The 13,613-nt window shown below is 34.8% G+C and overlaps 1 protein-coding gene and 1 non-coding gene across 2 annotated transcripts; one reads left to right on the top strand and one right to left on the bottom strand.

The window, feature by feature from the left end:
- Positions 1-11,457: 11,457 nt before the first annotated feature.
- On the bottom strand, positions 11,458-11,931 carry LOC113850656. Its single transcript, XM_027481232.1, has one exon. It carries the CDS (start codon positions 11,929-11,931, stop codon positions 11,458-11,460), a length of 474 nt encoding a protein of 157 aa, XP_027337033.1.
- A 1,173-nt stretch (positions 11,932-13,104) lies between these two features.
- LOC113853435 lies at positions 13,105-13,211 on the top strand. Its single transcript, XR_003502607.1, has one exon. It is a non-coding gene; the product is annotated as a small nucleolar RNA R71 (small nucleolar RNA).
- Positions 13,212-13,613: the final 402 nt, after the last annotated feature.

Raw genomic sequence — 13,613 nt, 5'->3', positions numbered from 1 at the left:
GTTCAAGTGGATGGAACATTTTTGTATGGCAAATACAAAGGGACTTTATTAGTGGCAGTTGCGCAAGACGGCCGCAACAACATAATCCCCATTGCCTTTGCTGTGGTAGAAGGTGAAACTAGCGATGCATGGTTCTTTTTTTTGAAAAACTTAAGGAGGTACGTAACTCCGCAAGAGGGGTTGTTCCTCATTTCGGATCGTCACGAGGCCATAAGAAGTGCATACTTCAAAAATGGAAGTGGTTGGACGGAAAACAATTTTGTCCATGTCTATTGCATTAGACATATTGCACAAAACTTCATGCGACGATTCAAAAACGCTGCACTGAAGAAAGATGTCGTCAATATGGGTAATTTTAATTTTTTACGTACTTTATATTCTTATTAATATTTTATACAATTGCTTAGCTAGTTATATTAATTTTTTTTGTAATCTTGTTTCCAGCATATGGGATGACTGAACCGAGATTCTTTTACTATTACAACATAGTAAAAGATAATAATCCTGAAGCTGCACAATGGTTGGACAACATCCCAAGGGAAAAATGGACACTAGCATGGGACAATGGACGACGTTGGGGACACATGACAACAAACCTAGCGGAGTCAATCAATTCGGTCTTGAAGAAAACCACAAACTTGTCAATTTGCTCCATGGTCCTGGCAACATACACCCGTTGCAATAAGTTCTTCATTGACAGAGGCAGAGAAGTAAATGCAATGATTAATGTTGGACATATGTACTCGGAGGTTACAACTAAAGCAATTCAAGATGCACAGTCAAACGCAAACACTCATAGAGTCATCACATTTGACAGAACAAGCACTAGATTTTTAGTCGAAGAAATGCAACATCCGACAGAAATTCGACCCGTAGGAAGATTTACAGTACGGTTAGATGAAATGTGGTGTGATTGTGGCAAGTTTCAAAAAGTTCACATCCCATGCTCGCATGTACTTGCTTCATGCTTATACGCACACCACAACTTTGACATATACATATCTCCCGTGTATACCTTACAACAAGTTTCTAAGGTATACGAAGGTCAGTTTGGAGAACTCAGACATGAAGACTATTGGCCAATTTACACGGGCCCAACTTTGTGTCCAAATCCAGAACTGAAAAGAACTTCAAAAGGTCGACCCAAGTCTAGTAGGATAAGGACAGAGATGGACATTAGAGAACAACAAAGTCGGCAAAAAAATTGTTCTTATTGTCACACCTCTGGTCACACAAGGAAGACATGTCCAAACATTACTCAAGCTTCTACTTCCCGTCATTGATTTATGTTGTTGTTATTACTTTAAAATTTTCTTCATGTAATTTTTAATTTTATGAATGTCATTGCAACTTCTAAATTTTAGTATTAGTAATTTAGATTAAATATATTATTATTATATATCAATATATATATCTACATAATATTATTTAATAATGTTTATTAATATTAATAAAATATTTTTTAAATAAATAATTATGTATAAATTTTAATAAAGATTAATATCTCAAATTAAATAAATAATCTTATTATTATTTAATACTTTTATTTATTTTATAAAAATATAAAATTAAATAAATTATTATTGTAATTTTTATCAAATACAAATTAAAATTTATTCAATTATTATTATAATTTTTATTTTTTTAATATTATTTATGTAAAAATCTCACCAAATTCCATACATAATTTGCATTTTTGTTTTTATATATAATAAAAAAATATTATCTAATATTTATGTTTATATAATAATTATATATTGTCAAATTTAATAATAAAAATAGTTTTAAATAATAAAATAAAATTTATTATTTGAATTATATTTTTATTTTTATATTGTGTGAAAATAAATATTTATATTATGTTAATTAATACTTGAGGAATCTTGCTACATTATGTTGAGAGATGGAACTCACTTCCCAACAGGGAACTCCTATTGAGAATGAAGATAGAAGATAGGTAATGGTGGGTAGAAGTTACGAAGCTTCTGACTCTCTAAAACCTCCACATCAGCACAACGTGTACGACTTTGGAGAGCGGTTCAATTGGAACCGCTCTTAGAATTAGACTTAAGAGAGCGGTTCAAAATGGACCGCTCTTAGATTTCGACTTTGGAGAGCGGTTCAAAATTGACCGCTCTTAGATATAGACTTTGGAGAGCGGTTCTTACTTAACCGCTCTTATAAGTAGACTTTGGAGAGCGGTTCGTTACTAACCGCTCTCAGAAGTCGATTTTTCTCAATCAAAATCTGTCACACAGATTAACATAATATAAATATATAAACATAAATATTAGATTATTGTAATTTTTTTAAATAATATTAAATAAACAAAAATATAATTTCAGAATATAATATTAATACCGTTTTACAAAAATTAAAATTATATTAAATAATATGATAACAAAAATAAAAATATTATTTATTATCATAATTATGTAAAATAAATTAATAAACATGTAAAATAAATATTATTTTTATTTTTATTTATTTTCACATAATAGAATATAAATATATAAATATAATTTAAATAATTAAATTTATTTATTTATATACAAATATTTAAAAAATTGAAAAACAATCAAAATTCAACTTCCAGAATTCGGTTGCCCAGGGACCGAATTCTGGCTACCCAATTACTGCTACAGTAATTGGGTCTAATTCTGTAAATTTTGTGAGCACCGGTCCATTCAAGTAATTTTATTTTATTTTTATATTATATTAGTAAAAATTTCTTATAAGAGGCAACATGGTTTGTGTAATTTAACTTGATACACTGTTATTGATTTAGGGCTGATCAGTTAAACTACACAACTGTGTAATCGATTAAAATCATATGTAATTCATTCCTTAACTGTGTAATCGACTAATTTTTATTTATTTTTAAAATTTACGTTTCAAGCATGTGTCAATTATCATTATTTTATATATTAATTTAATCGATGATAAACTCGTAACAGAATTATTCCTGCAATGGAGGCAACTGAGGGACAGGAACAGCACCGCACTCAATACACATGGCTTGAAGATGTTTCAGATTTGTCCTCGAATTTCAAGAACTGCCCCAACTGAGCCGCGGCTAAGTATGCATAGCATATTGGAGCAACGGTTGAGAGGAAGATAATTTGTAGCTAAGTTTCAATCATGAATACTAATTATGACAAAACAATACCCATCTATCCAAATTAAACAAGTTTGTTAACATCAACTCGTGGCGCTGATATGTCCAGCATTCCAAACACAATGAATGAGGTATGATAGTAAAGCATATATGAATAATAAATCATCCCTTTGGAAAGGTCTTTGACGAGAGAAGGAGGAAGAGAATCTTTAAGTGCGAAGGAGGATTACTGTAGCCAGTCTCACAATTTTCATCACCATCAGGAATCCACTTGCTTGCTCTGAGGGGGTCTAGCTGATTGTATTCCACATTTATCATCATAGACCTTCCTATTATGCATTCAAATTAATCATCAAATACTAAACATAAGAATTCAGGAACATCCTATAAAGTAGCATTGAACTTAAACCTTGCTGAAATTACTTCATTATAAACCTTGCTGAAAAACCAATTTTATTATTCAAAAGATCAGAGGTATTTTGAGTAATTTGTTTTAAAACTAGCTTGGAACTGCATTGTTTTTCCTTGATTCTCTCAATTATGCAGCAACAAAATTTTTCGTGCAGCAAAATTTTCATCTCTTTTCTTTTTTTCTTGCCTTCATGGAATTTCTTTTTCTGCAGCATTTTGCTGTAATTCTTTTCTCTTGAACTCATATTTTGCTCTTTTCACAATTTTCTGCAGCCAGTTTTGCTGCATAATTTCTTCATTTTCTGCAGCACTTTTATTCTTTCTTTCTGACTTTTTGAACTCAAAAATTAGATAGCTTGCTATTTCCCACCCCAAACTTAGAACATTGCTTGCCCCCAAGCAATTAAAATGTGGATGTCACCCCAAACTTAGTTTTGAAACTCATTCTTGATTAAACTCACCATGCCTCTTTTCATTTGAATGGTAAAATTGGTTTTTCAGTAAGGTTTATAATGAGGTAATTTCAAGAAAAAAGATATTAAGCTTAAAGGGGTGAACTAAGACATTCAATCACAAAGGAAGACATTTAGGCTGACTAGGCATAATCAAACACGGCCTCCATCATATATGTGAAAACTGTAAATTGCATATTCAACCAAGAAACAAGGCAAGTTCTAGAGAATGCAGCAAAATATGATTAATCACTCATGAAAAAGAAGCATGCAGCTCAAGTCTCACTAGGGATTTGTAAGTGACATGTTAATCAATGAACTCACAATTCACTTTTCAGAATTATATGCACCTAGTGGCAAGACTGCCTCATTTGAAAATATAATTGTGATCTCATTTTGAGAATGGGAGAAACAACTTAAAAAGAACAATTTCCAACAGAATTCACAGAAATATCAATTAGCTTCATTTGATTCACAACCAGCAGTTTAATATCTATTCTAGTATTTTGGTGTTTTTCAAAAACAATTCAGTGTAATGTGAAGCTAATACATGAACAAGAGGTAGAGAATGAAACCCCCTTTCATGGCAACTTGTGTAAGTGTCATCATCCATTGTGTGTAAGTGTTGTGTGAGTGTGACATTTCTTTGCACAAAACACCAGAATTCCATCAATGATCAATAATATAAAGTGATTAAAACAGCAGAATTATAAAACTAACAGAAATTGATCTTCATTACAACTAAAAACATTAAAATTGTTCTCAACAGCTACTGAATTTACAAACTTTAAAACTACATACTGAATTAAAGCAAAACAGCAAAAATAAAACTGCTATTCTATTCTTCTGCACCATCTTCATCTCCTGAAGTTTCTTCCTCCTCCTTTGATTCTTCTTCTTCCTCATCTTCTTCTTCCACTACTTCTTCAGCTGGCTGTGGAAAATGGGTTTTGTAGATTGGCAGATCTTTGAAGACTGAGGAGCGAAGGCACTGAGCATTCTCTGCCAAGTCAGGAGTGTGATACATTTCATCTTTGGTCATTCCCAATTTCTGACCAATATTAAGCATAACACATTTCAGCAACATAATCGCAAACTTGAGACTGCTGTGTAGCTCAGTCTGCCTCTCTGCTAACTGGTTCTGTCTCTCAGCCATTAGCTTCAAGGAATCCTTCATCATTATTGGTTTTTCCTTTCTGAATTGAGAAGGAATTGGATCTGCTGCAGTGCAGGAAGTGGTAGCATATATTTCTTTCACCATAGAGACAGAAATGGAAGGTGTAGACCGAATTTTTTCTTGGTACTCTCCAACTTCAACCCCTGCATCCTCACAAAGTAATGTTATTAATGAAGGAAAGGCAAGTGAATCTCTCTTGGTTTTCAGAATATTTAAAATACATTCACTAATGACCTCTCCCACATCAATATACAAATCATTGACTATTGCAAAAAGAAGTTCTGCCCTTTTCACAGCCAATGTTGAACTATGTTTGACTGGCATAAATGAGTTCAGAATAAAAGTGCTCCACACTTTGGCAAATGGCAGCAGTTGTTTGGTTACAATGCATTTTGGTTTTTTGGATTGGTTCAGCTTCCAAGTTGTTCCTGGCCACCCAATCTTTTGCAGAATTTGCACATAGTCCTTGTCAGGACTATTCTTAAAAATATTGAATTCCAACTGTCCAGCTTGCTGTGCAGAATTGATGTTCAGCACTCTGTCTATGTTTGCAGGAGTGAAGTCGACTCTCATCCCTTTCACCATTGTGTTGAACTTAGGAAATTTATCTCTTTTAAACCTCGCAGCATTGGTGTAAAACTCCTGGGTTATTTCTCTCCAACCCATTCCAGCCAAAGAACAGAAGGATTCCCAATCCCTCTTCTGAATTTCTTCCTTATATTATGGGTAATGGTCCCTAACTATCTCAAAAGCTCTGTTTAGGACAATCTTCCTCCTTAGAATATTTTCCTTGAAGAAGTTCTCATGGGCAATGCTTCTGAACCTTGGATCATGTGTTGCAGTGGGTGAGGAGCTTGAAGGTGCAGCTGTTCTGGTCTGAGCTGGGTTACCAATTTCAATGGGAGAGGAAGGTGAAACACCATCAGTTCTGGCCCTTTTCGCTATTGGAGTATGTCTAGCTGATTTAGCTTGAAAATTTTTGTTGGATCTTCTTCTTGGAGTGTTGGAAGATCTAGCTTGCTTCTTCTTAAAAGGGCCAAGTGGTGTATTTAGAGAAGTTCTGACCATTTTTCAGTTTCTGCAAAAAGGAAGTTTAAAATTTTAACACATAATGGTATTTCTATGCTGCAGAAATTCAATTTTTCTAACACTATAATCATGCAGGTTGTTGTTAAGATAATTCAGCATACACATACAAACACACAACTGCACAAGCTTAAGCATTAACAGTCAAATCATTGTAAATCCTTATTTATAAGTTCAGAGTGCACATTTTCAGAGCATTTCATGTTAACGCAGAAGAAGCATTTCAAGTTATCAATCAACCTTTTCACAAACTCTGTAATTTCAGTAGAAAACTATTTTAGCAATTAATGGCATATTAGTCTGCAGATAGAAAAGCACAAGTGCACAGATTTGAACAACCATATTTAAAGAATTTTAAACTAATTTCCTTAATTTTGTAAGTTTAGAATGCACATTTTCTCAGAAAAATATGGTAATGCAGAGAGCTAAGTTCAGGTTTCAACTAATTTCCAACATATTAATGCAACTACTCATTATCAGCAAAGAGTTATTGTGTCACATTCATCGAGAACTAGTTTCAGAATCACACATAATTGCATATAACCATACTAATCTCTTTTCACGCTAACACTTTCATAAAAGTCTGTTTAGACATATTGAGGTTTTGCAAAAATTTGGTTCAAATAGTGTGTCATGCAGGTTCGACTTCCTAAACAATATCATGAATGATAATAAACACTTATTTAGCATTTTGTCAATTCTATCATTGAATCAAAAATCATCAGAACAGTGGCTCATTACCCCCTTTTTACGTTTTTCCCAAAACATTACACAGGAAAACCCTAATCCATTATTTCAGAACGAATAGAGTTGAGAAAAAAAAAATTGTTGCTGTTTGTCGACACACAGAGAGATTGAAAATGCAAGGGATGTTTAGAGAGAAGTTAGATTTCAAGAGTGAATGTGTGTGCGCATGCTCAGGATAGATAGTATATATAGTTACGCTAGGCACGTGACTACTTTTAAAATAAAAAGTGAACGTTGCATCATTAAATGGTCCCAGCGTCATCACTATTTTTAGTCAGAGTGAGCGTTTAAGAGAGTTGATTTTTCAGAGTGAGGGGCGCGTTATCACTATTGCTGGGAAAAGTGATAACGCACACCCTCGCGACAATTTTTTTGAATAAAAGGAGTAACGCACAAAGTTTGAAAGCCTACTTACCTGTGCGTAGCCACTTTTGCCAAGGAAAGTAAGTGTTCCAGAGAGTATGTTTTCTCATCTGCCTCTACGTGATCACTCTCATCAGTAAGAGTGAGTGTTCCAGAGGAACGTGTTTACCTTGATGCCTTTGTGTGATCACTTTTGTCAGTAAAAGTGATTGTTCCAGCAGAGATCCTCAAAATGCATTCTTTGCGTAGCTTCTTTCTTGCAACAAAGTGACTTCTTTCATTAGTCTATTTCCTCTAAAACCTCAATTAACTCACTTCTCACACTCTAATCCTTCAATTTACTTCTCACAACCTCAAATCTCTAATTGATTATGATATTCAATTCAGAAAACCAGATCCAACAAAACTTGCAGAATTTTCAGAAAGTTGTAAAATCTGAATATGCAAAATTTTAAACCTTCAAATACATATTAACCAAATCAAATCTCTAATTAACTATCAGATTCACTTCAGAAAATCAGATACAGTAGAACTTGCAGGGAATTATAAAACATGAATATGCAGAATTACAATTTACAGAAACTGCAGAATATGAATTGCAAACTCTCAAAACAATACAAAAAACTTAAAATGGGTTAGAAAAGTGAGTTGTCTCTCACAAAGCGCTTCTTTAACGTCACTAGCTTGATGTTAAATGTTCCTCACTCAAGAAGAACCAATTTCATGCATGAAATATTCCTTGTAAACTCCTCTCCATGATAAACCTTCAATCTTTGACCATTGACCTTAAATTTTCTCCTTGTCTTTTGATCCTCAATCAGAATTGCTCCAAAGGGAGATGTTTCTTTTATTACAAAAGGTCCAGACCATCTTGATCTCAGTTTGCCTGGAAACAGTTTCAGCCTAGAATTGAACAACAATACTTGCTATCCAGGTTTAAATTCTCTCTGCAGAATGAACTTGTCATGAATTCTCTTTGTTCTTTCTTTATATAACTTTGCATTCTCATACTCCTGCTGTCTGAATTCTTCTAATTCATGCAACTGCAGAACTCTCTTCTTTCCAGCACTTGACAAATCAAAGTTCAGCCACTTGGTAGTCTAGTAAGCTTTGTGTTCCAGCTATAGGGGTAAATGACAGGCCTTTCCAAAAACTAATTGGTATAGAAACATACCAATTGGAGTTTTAAAAACAGTTCTGTATGCCCACAGTGAATCATCCAGCCTCTTTGACCAATCTTTCCTTGAGTTGCTCACTACCTTTTCTAGAATTTGCTTGATTTCTTTATTTGAAACCTCCACTTGTCCACTTGTCTGTGGATGGTATGGAGTAGCAACCTTGTGCTTCACACCATATTTCATTAATACAGCTTCAAGGTACTTATTGCAGAAGTGAGTACCTCCATCACTTATTAGCACTCTAGGCACTCCAAATCTTGCAAAAATATTCTTTCTTATAAAGGAAATCACTACCTTTGCATCATTTGACCTGGTAAGAATGGCCTCTACCCATTTGGATACATAATCTACTGCAACTAAGATGTATTCATATGAGAACAATGGGGGAAATGGTCCCATGAAATCAATCCCCCATACATCAAATAGATCCACCTCTAGAATGTTTGTCAAGGGCTGCTCATGTCTTCTTGAAATGTTTCCAGTTCTTTGACATTTATCACAATTCTCCACATACTTCTTGACATCCTTGAAAAGTGTAGGCCAAAAAAACCCTACTTGTAGAACTTTTGTAGCAGTCCTTGAGCCTGCATAATGACCTTCATACTCTGAGTTATGGCAGTGCCATATTATTTCAGATTGCTCACTTTATGGAATGCACCTCCTAATCAGTCCATCTACTCCGATTTTGAACAGGTGTGGATCTTCCTATATATAGAATCTACTGTCATGTAAGAACTTCTTCTTCTGCTGCCAAGTGAATCTCCTTAGGATGAATTGAGTTGCCTTAAAGTTTGCAATGTCAGCAAACCAAGGTATGTTTTCCACTGCAAACAACTTTTCATGTGGAAATTTTTCATTTATTTCCAAGGATTCAGTGGTTAAACTCTCCAATGGCAGTCTGGACAGGTGGTCAGCTACCCCATTTTCCTTTCCTTTCTTGTCTCTAATTTCTAGCTCAAACTCCTGCAGTAGCAGAATCCACCTCAACAGCCTTGGTTTTGCATCTTGCTTTGATAACAAGTATTTAAATGCAGAATGGTCAGTGTATACAATCACTTTCAAACCCATTAAATATGATCTGAACTTATCAAAGGCATATACAATAAGTAGAAGCTCTTTTTTTTGTTGTTGTGTAATTCACGTGTGCAAGATTTAACACTTTGCTCGAATAGTAAATAACATGCAATTTCCTATCTTTTCTCTGTCCTAAAACAGCACCCAGTGCACTATCACTTGCATCACACATGAGTTCAAAAGGTAATTTCTAGTCTAGTTTTGCAAGGATAGGTGCAGAAATCAGTTTTTCTTTTAAAATAGAAAATGCATGCAAGCAATTATTATCAAATATGAAATCAGCATCCTTTATAAGTAAATTACTCAGAGGTTTAGCAATTTTGGAAAAATCTTTTATGAACCTCCTATAAAAACCAACATGTCCTAAAAAACTTCTAACTCCTTTAACAGTAATAGGTAGAGGCAGTTTATTAATGACTTCTATCTTAGCTTGGTCCACTTCCATTCCTTTTTCTGAAATTTTGTGATCAAGAACAATGCCTTCTTGTACCATGAAATGACACTTTCCCCAGTTCAAGACCAAATTAGTTTCTTGACAACTCTGCAAAACAATAGATAGATTAGCTAAAAAATCATCAAAAGAATTACCAAAAACAAAGAAGTCATCCATGAACACCTCTATAATATTTTCTACCAAGTCAGAAAAAATAGAAAGCATGCATCTTTGGAAAGTGGCAGGGGCATTACATAATCCAAAAGACATTCTTCTATATGCAAAGACTCTAAATGGACATGTAAATGCAATCTTCTCTTGATCCAAAAGATCCACTGCTATTTGGTTGTATCCTGAACAACCATAAAGGAAACAATAGAATGAATATCCAGCAAGTCTCTCCAATATTTGGTCTGCAAATGATAGTGGGAAATGGTCTTTTCTGGTGGCATCATTTAGCTTCCTATAGTCTATGCACATTCTCCATCTAGTCACAGTCCTAGTGGGTATGAGTTCATTCTTCTCATTAGCTACAACAGTCATCCCTCCTTTCTTTGGGACAACTTAGACTGGACTTACCCAATTGCTGTCAGAAATTGGGTAGATTATTCCTGCATCTAGCAGTTTCATGACCTCTTTCTTAACTACCTCTTCCATAGCTGGGTTCAATCTTCTTTGTGGTTGCACAACATGCTTAAAATTCTCTTCAAATAAAATTGTGTGCCTACAAAATGAAGGATTTATACCTTTCAGATTTACAATACTCCAACCAATTGCAGATTTGTGCTCTCTCAGAACTCTTAACAATTTTTCCTCTTCCTCTTCCTTCAGCTTATCGTTAATGATGACTGGATTCTTATGCTTCTTATCCAAAAAGGCATACTTCTTTGTGGTTGCACAACATGCTTAAAATTCTCTTCAAATAAAATTGTGTGCCTACAAAATGCAGGATTTATACCTTTTAGATTTACAATACTCCAACCAATTGCAGATTTGTGCTCTCTCAGAACTCTTAACAATTTTTCCTCTTCCTCTTCCTTCAGCTCATCGTTAATGATGACTGGATTCTTATGCTTCTTATCCAAAAAGGCATACTTTAGGTGAGATGACAGCTGCTTAAGTACTAACTTCTGCTCTTTCTCTTCTTTGACTTCATTTTTCATTTCCTCTTTAATTGAATTTTCTGTAGGTTTTTGAATTGGCAGGGCTTCTAATTGTTGCTCCATTTTCATGATGTATTCCTCATTAAGAATTTCAGAATTGACACTTCCTACAGATATTATTTCTTCTAACACAGCATTTTCGTCAAGCTTATTAATAGAATAATGTGGAATAATAGAATCTAAAATGTCTATCTTCATGCATGTACTATCTTCCACATGATATTTTAAAGCTTCAAATACATTAAACACCACTTTCTAATCCAGGACTCGAAGCATAAGTTCACCTTTCTGTACATCTATCAAAGCTCTCCCTGTTGCAAGGAATGCCCTTCCTAAGATCAAGGGAATATTAGCATCTACCTCCATGTCCAAGATTACGAAATCTGCAGGGAAAATAAACTTGTCAATTTTAACTAATAAATCTTCAACTACACCATAAGGATAAGTGTAGGATTTGTCAGCCAACTGTAGTGTGATATTGGTGCCAAGTTTCTTCAGAACAGCCAATGGCATCAAGTTGATGCTTGCCCCTAAATCACATAGTGCTCTTCCAACTGTGCAGTTTCCTATTTCACAAGGGATATTGAATGATCCAGGATCTTTTAGCTTTTGAGGAAGCTTCCTCTTGAGGATTGCACTGCACTTTTCTGTCAAAGGTACAGTCTTATCATGCTCCAACTTCCTTTTTCTGGAAAGTAGCTCCTTCATAAACTCTGCATATGAAGACATCTACTCTAATGCCTCTGCAAAAGGAATATTAATCTGCAGTTTCTTAAAAACACTCAAAAACCTCTCATATTGTTCTTCTTGCTTTGGATTTTGAACTCTTTAAGGATAGGGCAGCCTCTTATATTTTTCTGGGTCTAAAGGGTTGCAAGCATCTTCAAAGAGCTGTTTCTTTGTCTTCCTCTCAGAATGTGTAGGAGCTTCTACCTTTTTCTCTGCATTATCTCTCTTCAATAGTCTGAAGTTTTCTTACTGCAAGTCTTGTTCAATGCTCTTCTCTGCTATTTCATCATGGTCTTTTTTTTTTCTACAGCTTTTGGACTTGCAACTACAGCGTCACTTCTAGTAGTAATTGCTTGGCATTGTTCATTAGGATTGACCATTGTATTGTTGGGAAATCTTCCTTCTTCTCTGCTGGACAATTGCTCAGCCAACTGTCCAATTTGTGTTTCCAGCTTCTTCATAGAAGCTTCTTGGTTCTTAAAGTTTGTTTGAGTCACCTTCATGACTTGTAATAATGTTTCTTCTATCCCATTCACCTTCTCACTCAAGGGTCTTGCATTTGGATACCCTTGATTTTTCTGAAACTGTGCAGAAAAATTCCCTTGGATGTTTTATTGTTGTGGTTGAGGTGCTGCATTTGGAAAATGTGCAGAACTTGTATTTCCTCTTGCATTTGAATTCTGTGGATTCCATTTGGAGAACTGTTGTCCTCTATTGTTATTTAGCTGGAAACCAGTTGGATATGGTTATTGTGGCCTTTGATAGTTATCCATGTAGTTGACTTGTTCAGGTTGTTTTATAACTGTGGGATCACAAGCTCCATTCACACAGTTGCCACCACAAAAATCACAACTCAATTATGAATTTTGGACCACACCAATCTGCATGTTACTCATTTGTTGAGTTAAAGCAGCAAGCTGTTTAGAAAATTGTTGATTCTGAAGTTGATTTTGAGCAAACATGGCTTCTATGGATTTTACATCATATCCTCCTCTCCTTGAAACTTGTCCTTCATTCATATTCTGATACATCGAAAATGCCATCATTTCTATGATTTGTTGGGCTTCTTCCAAAGTCTTTGAACTCAATGAACCACCAGCTACTGCATCTACCATGGTTTTAGTTGCAGCAGTCATTCCATTATAGAATGTTTCAAGTTGCATCCACTCAGGTATGCAGTGATGTGGACACTTCCTCAATAATTCCTTGTATCTTTCCCATGCCTCATACAAAGGCTCTCCATCTTACTGAACAAAAGATGTAATCTCCCCTCTGATTTTTGCAGCTTTTGAAGGGAGAAAATACTTGATTAGAAACTTGTTCACCAAATCAGCCCATGTTGCTATACTCCCTTGTGGCTGGGCTTGAAACCAGCACTTGGCTTTATCCCTCAATGAGAATGGGAATAATCTAAGTTTGATTGCATCCTCACTTACCCCATTGATTCTAATTGTGTCACAAAGTTACAAGAAATTAGAGATGTGCAGATTTGGATCTTCTGAATGCCCTCCAGCAAATTGATCTTGTTGTACTAGATTTAGAAGTGCAGGTTTTATCTCAAAGTGATTGGCCTGAATTGTAGGTCTGAGAATAGAAGAACTGAATCCTTGTAAATTAGGAACTGCATAGTCCCCTAATGTTCTCAGTCTTGGTTGTTCTCCCATCTTTAGTTGTCTTGGAAT

This window comes from Abrus precatorius, unplaced genomic scaffold (genome assembly GCF_003935025.1).
Source record: "Abrus precatorius isolate BTA unplaced genomic scaffold, Abrus_2018 Scaffold10, whole genome shotgun sequence".
NCBI lineage: Eukaryota > Viridiplantae > Streptophyta > Magnoliopsida > Fabales > Fabaceae > Abrus > Abrus precatorius.
This window is presented reverse-complemented; position numbering and strand designations above follow the sequence as displayed.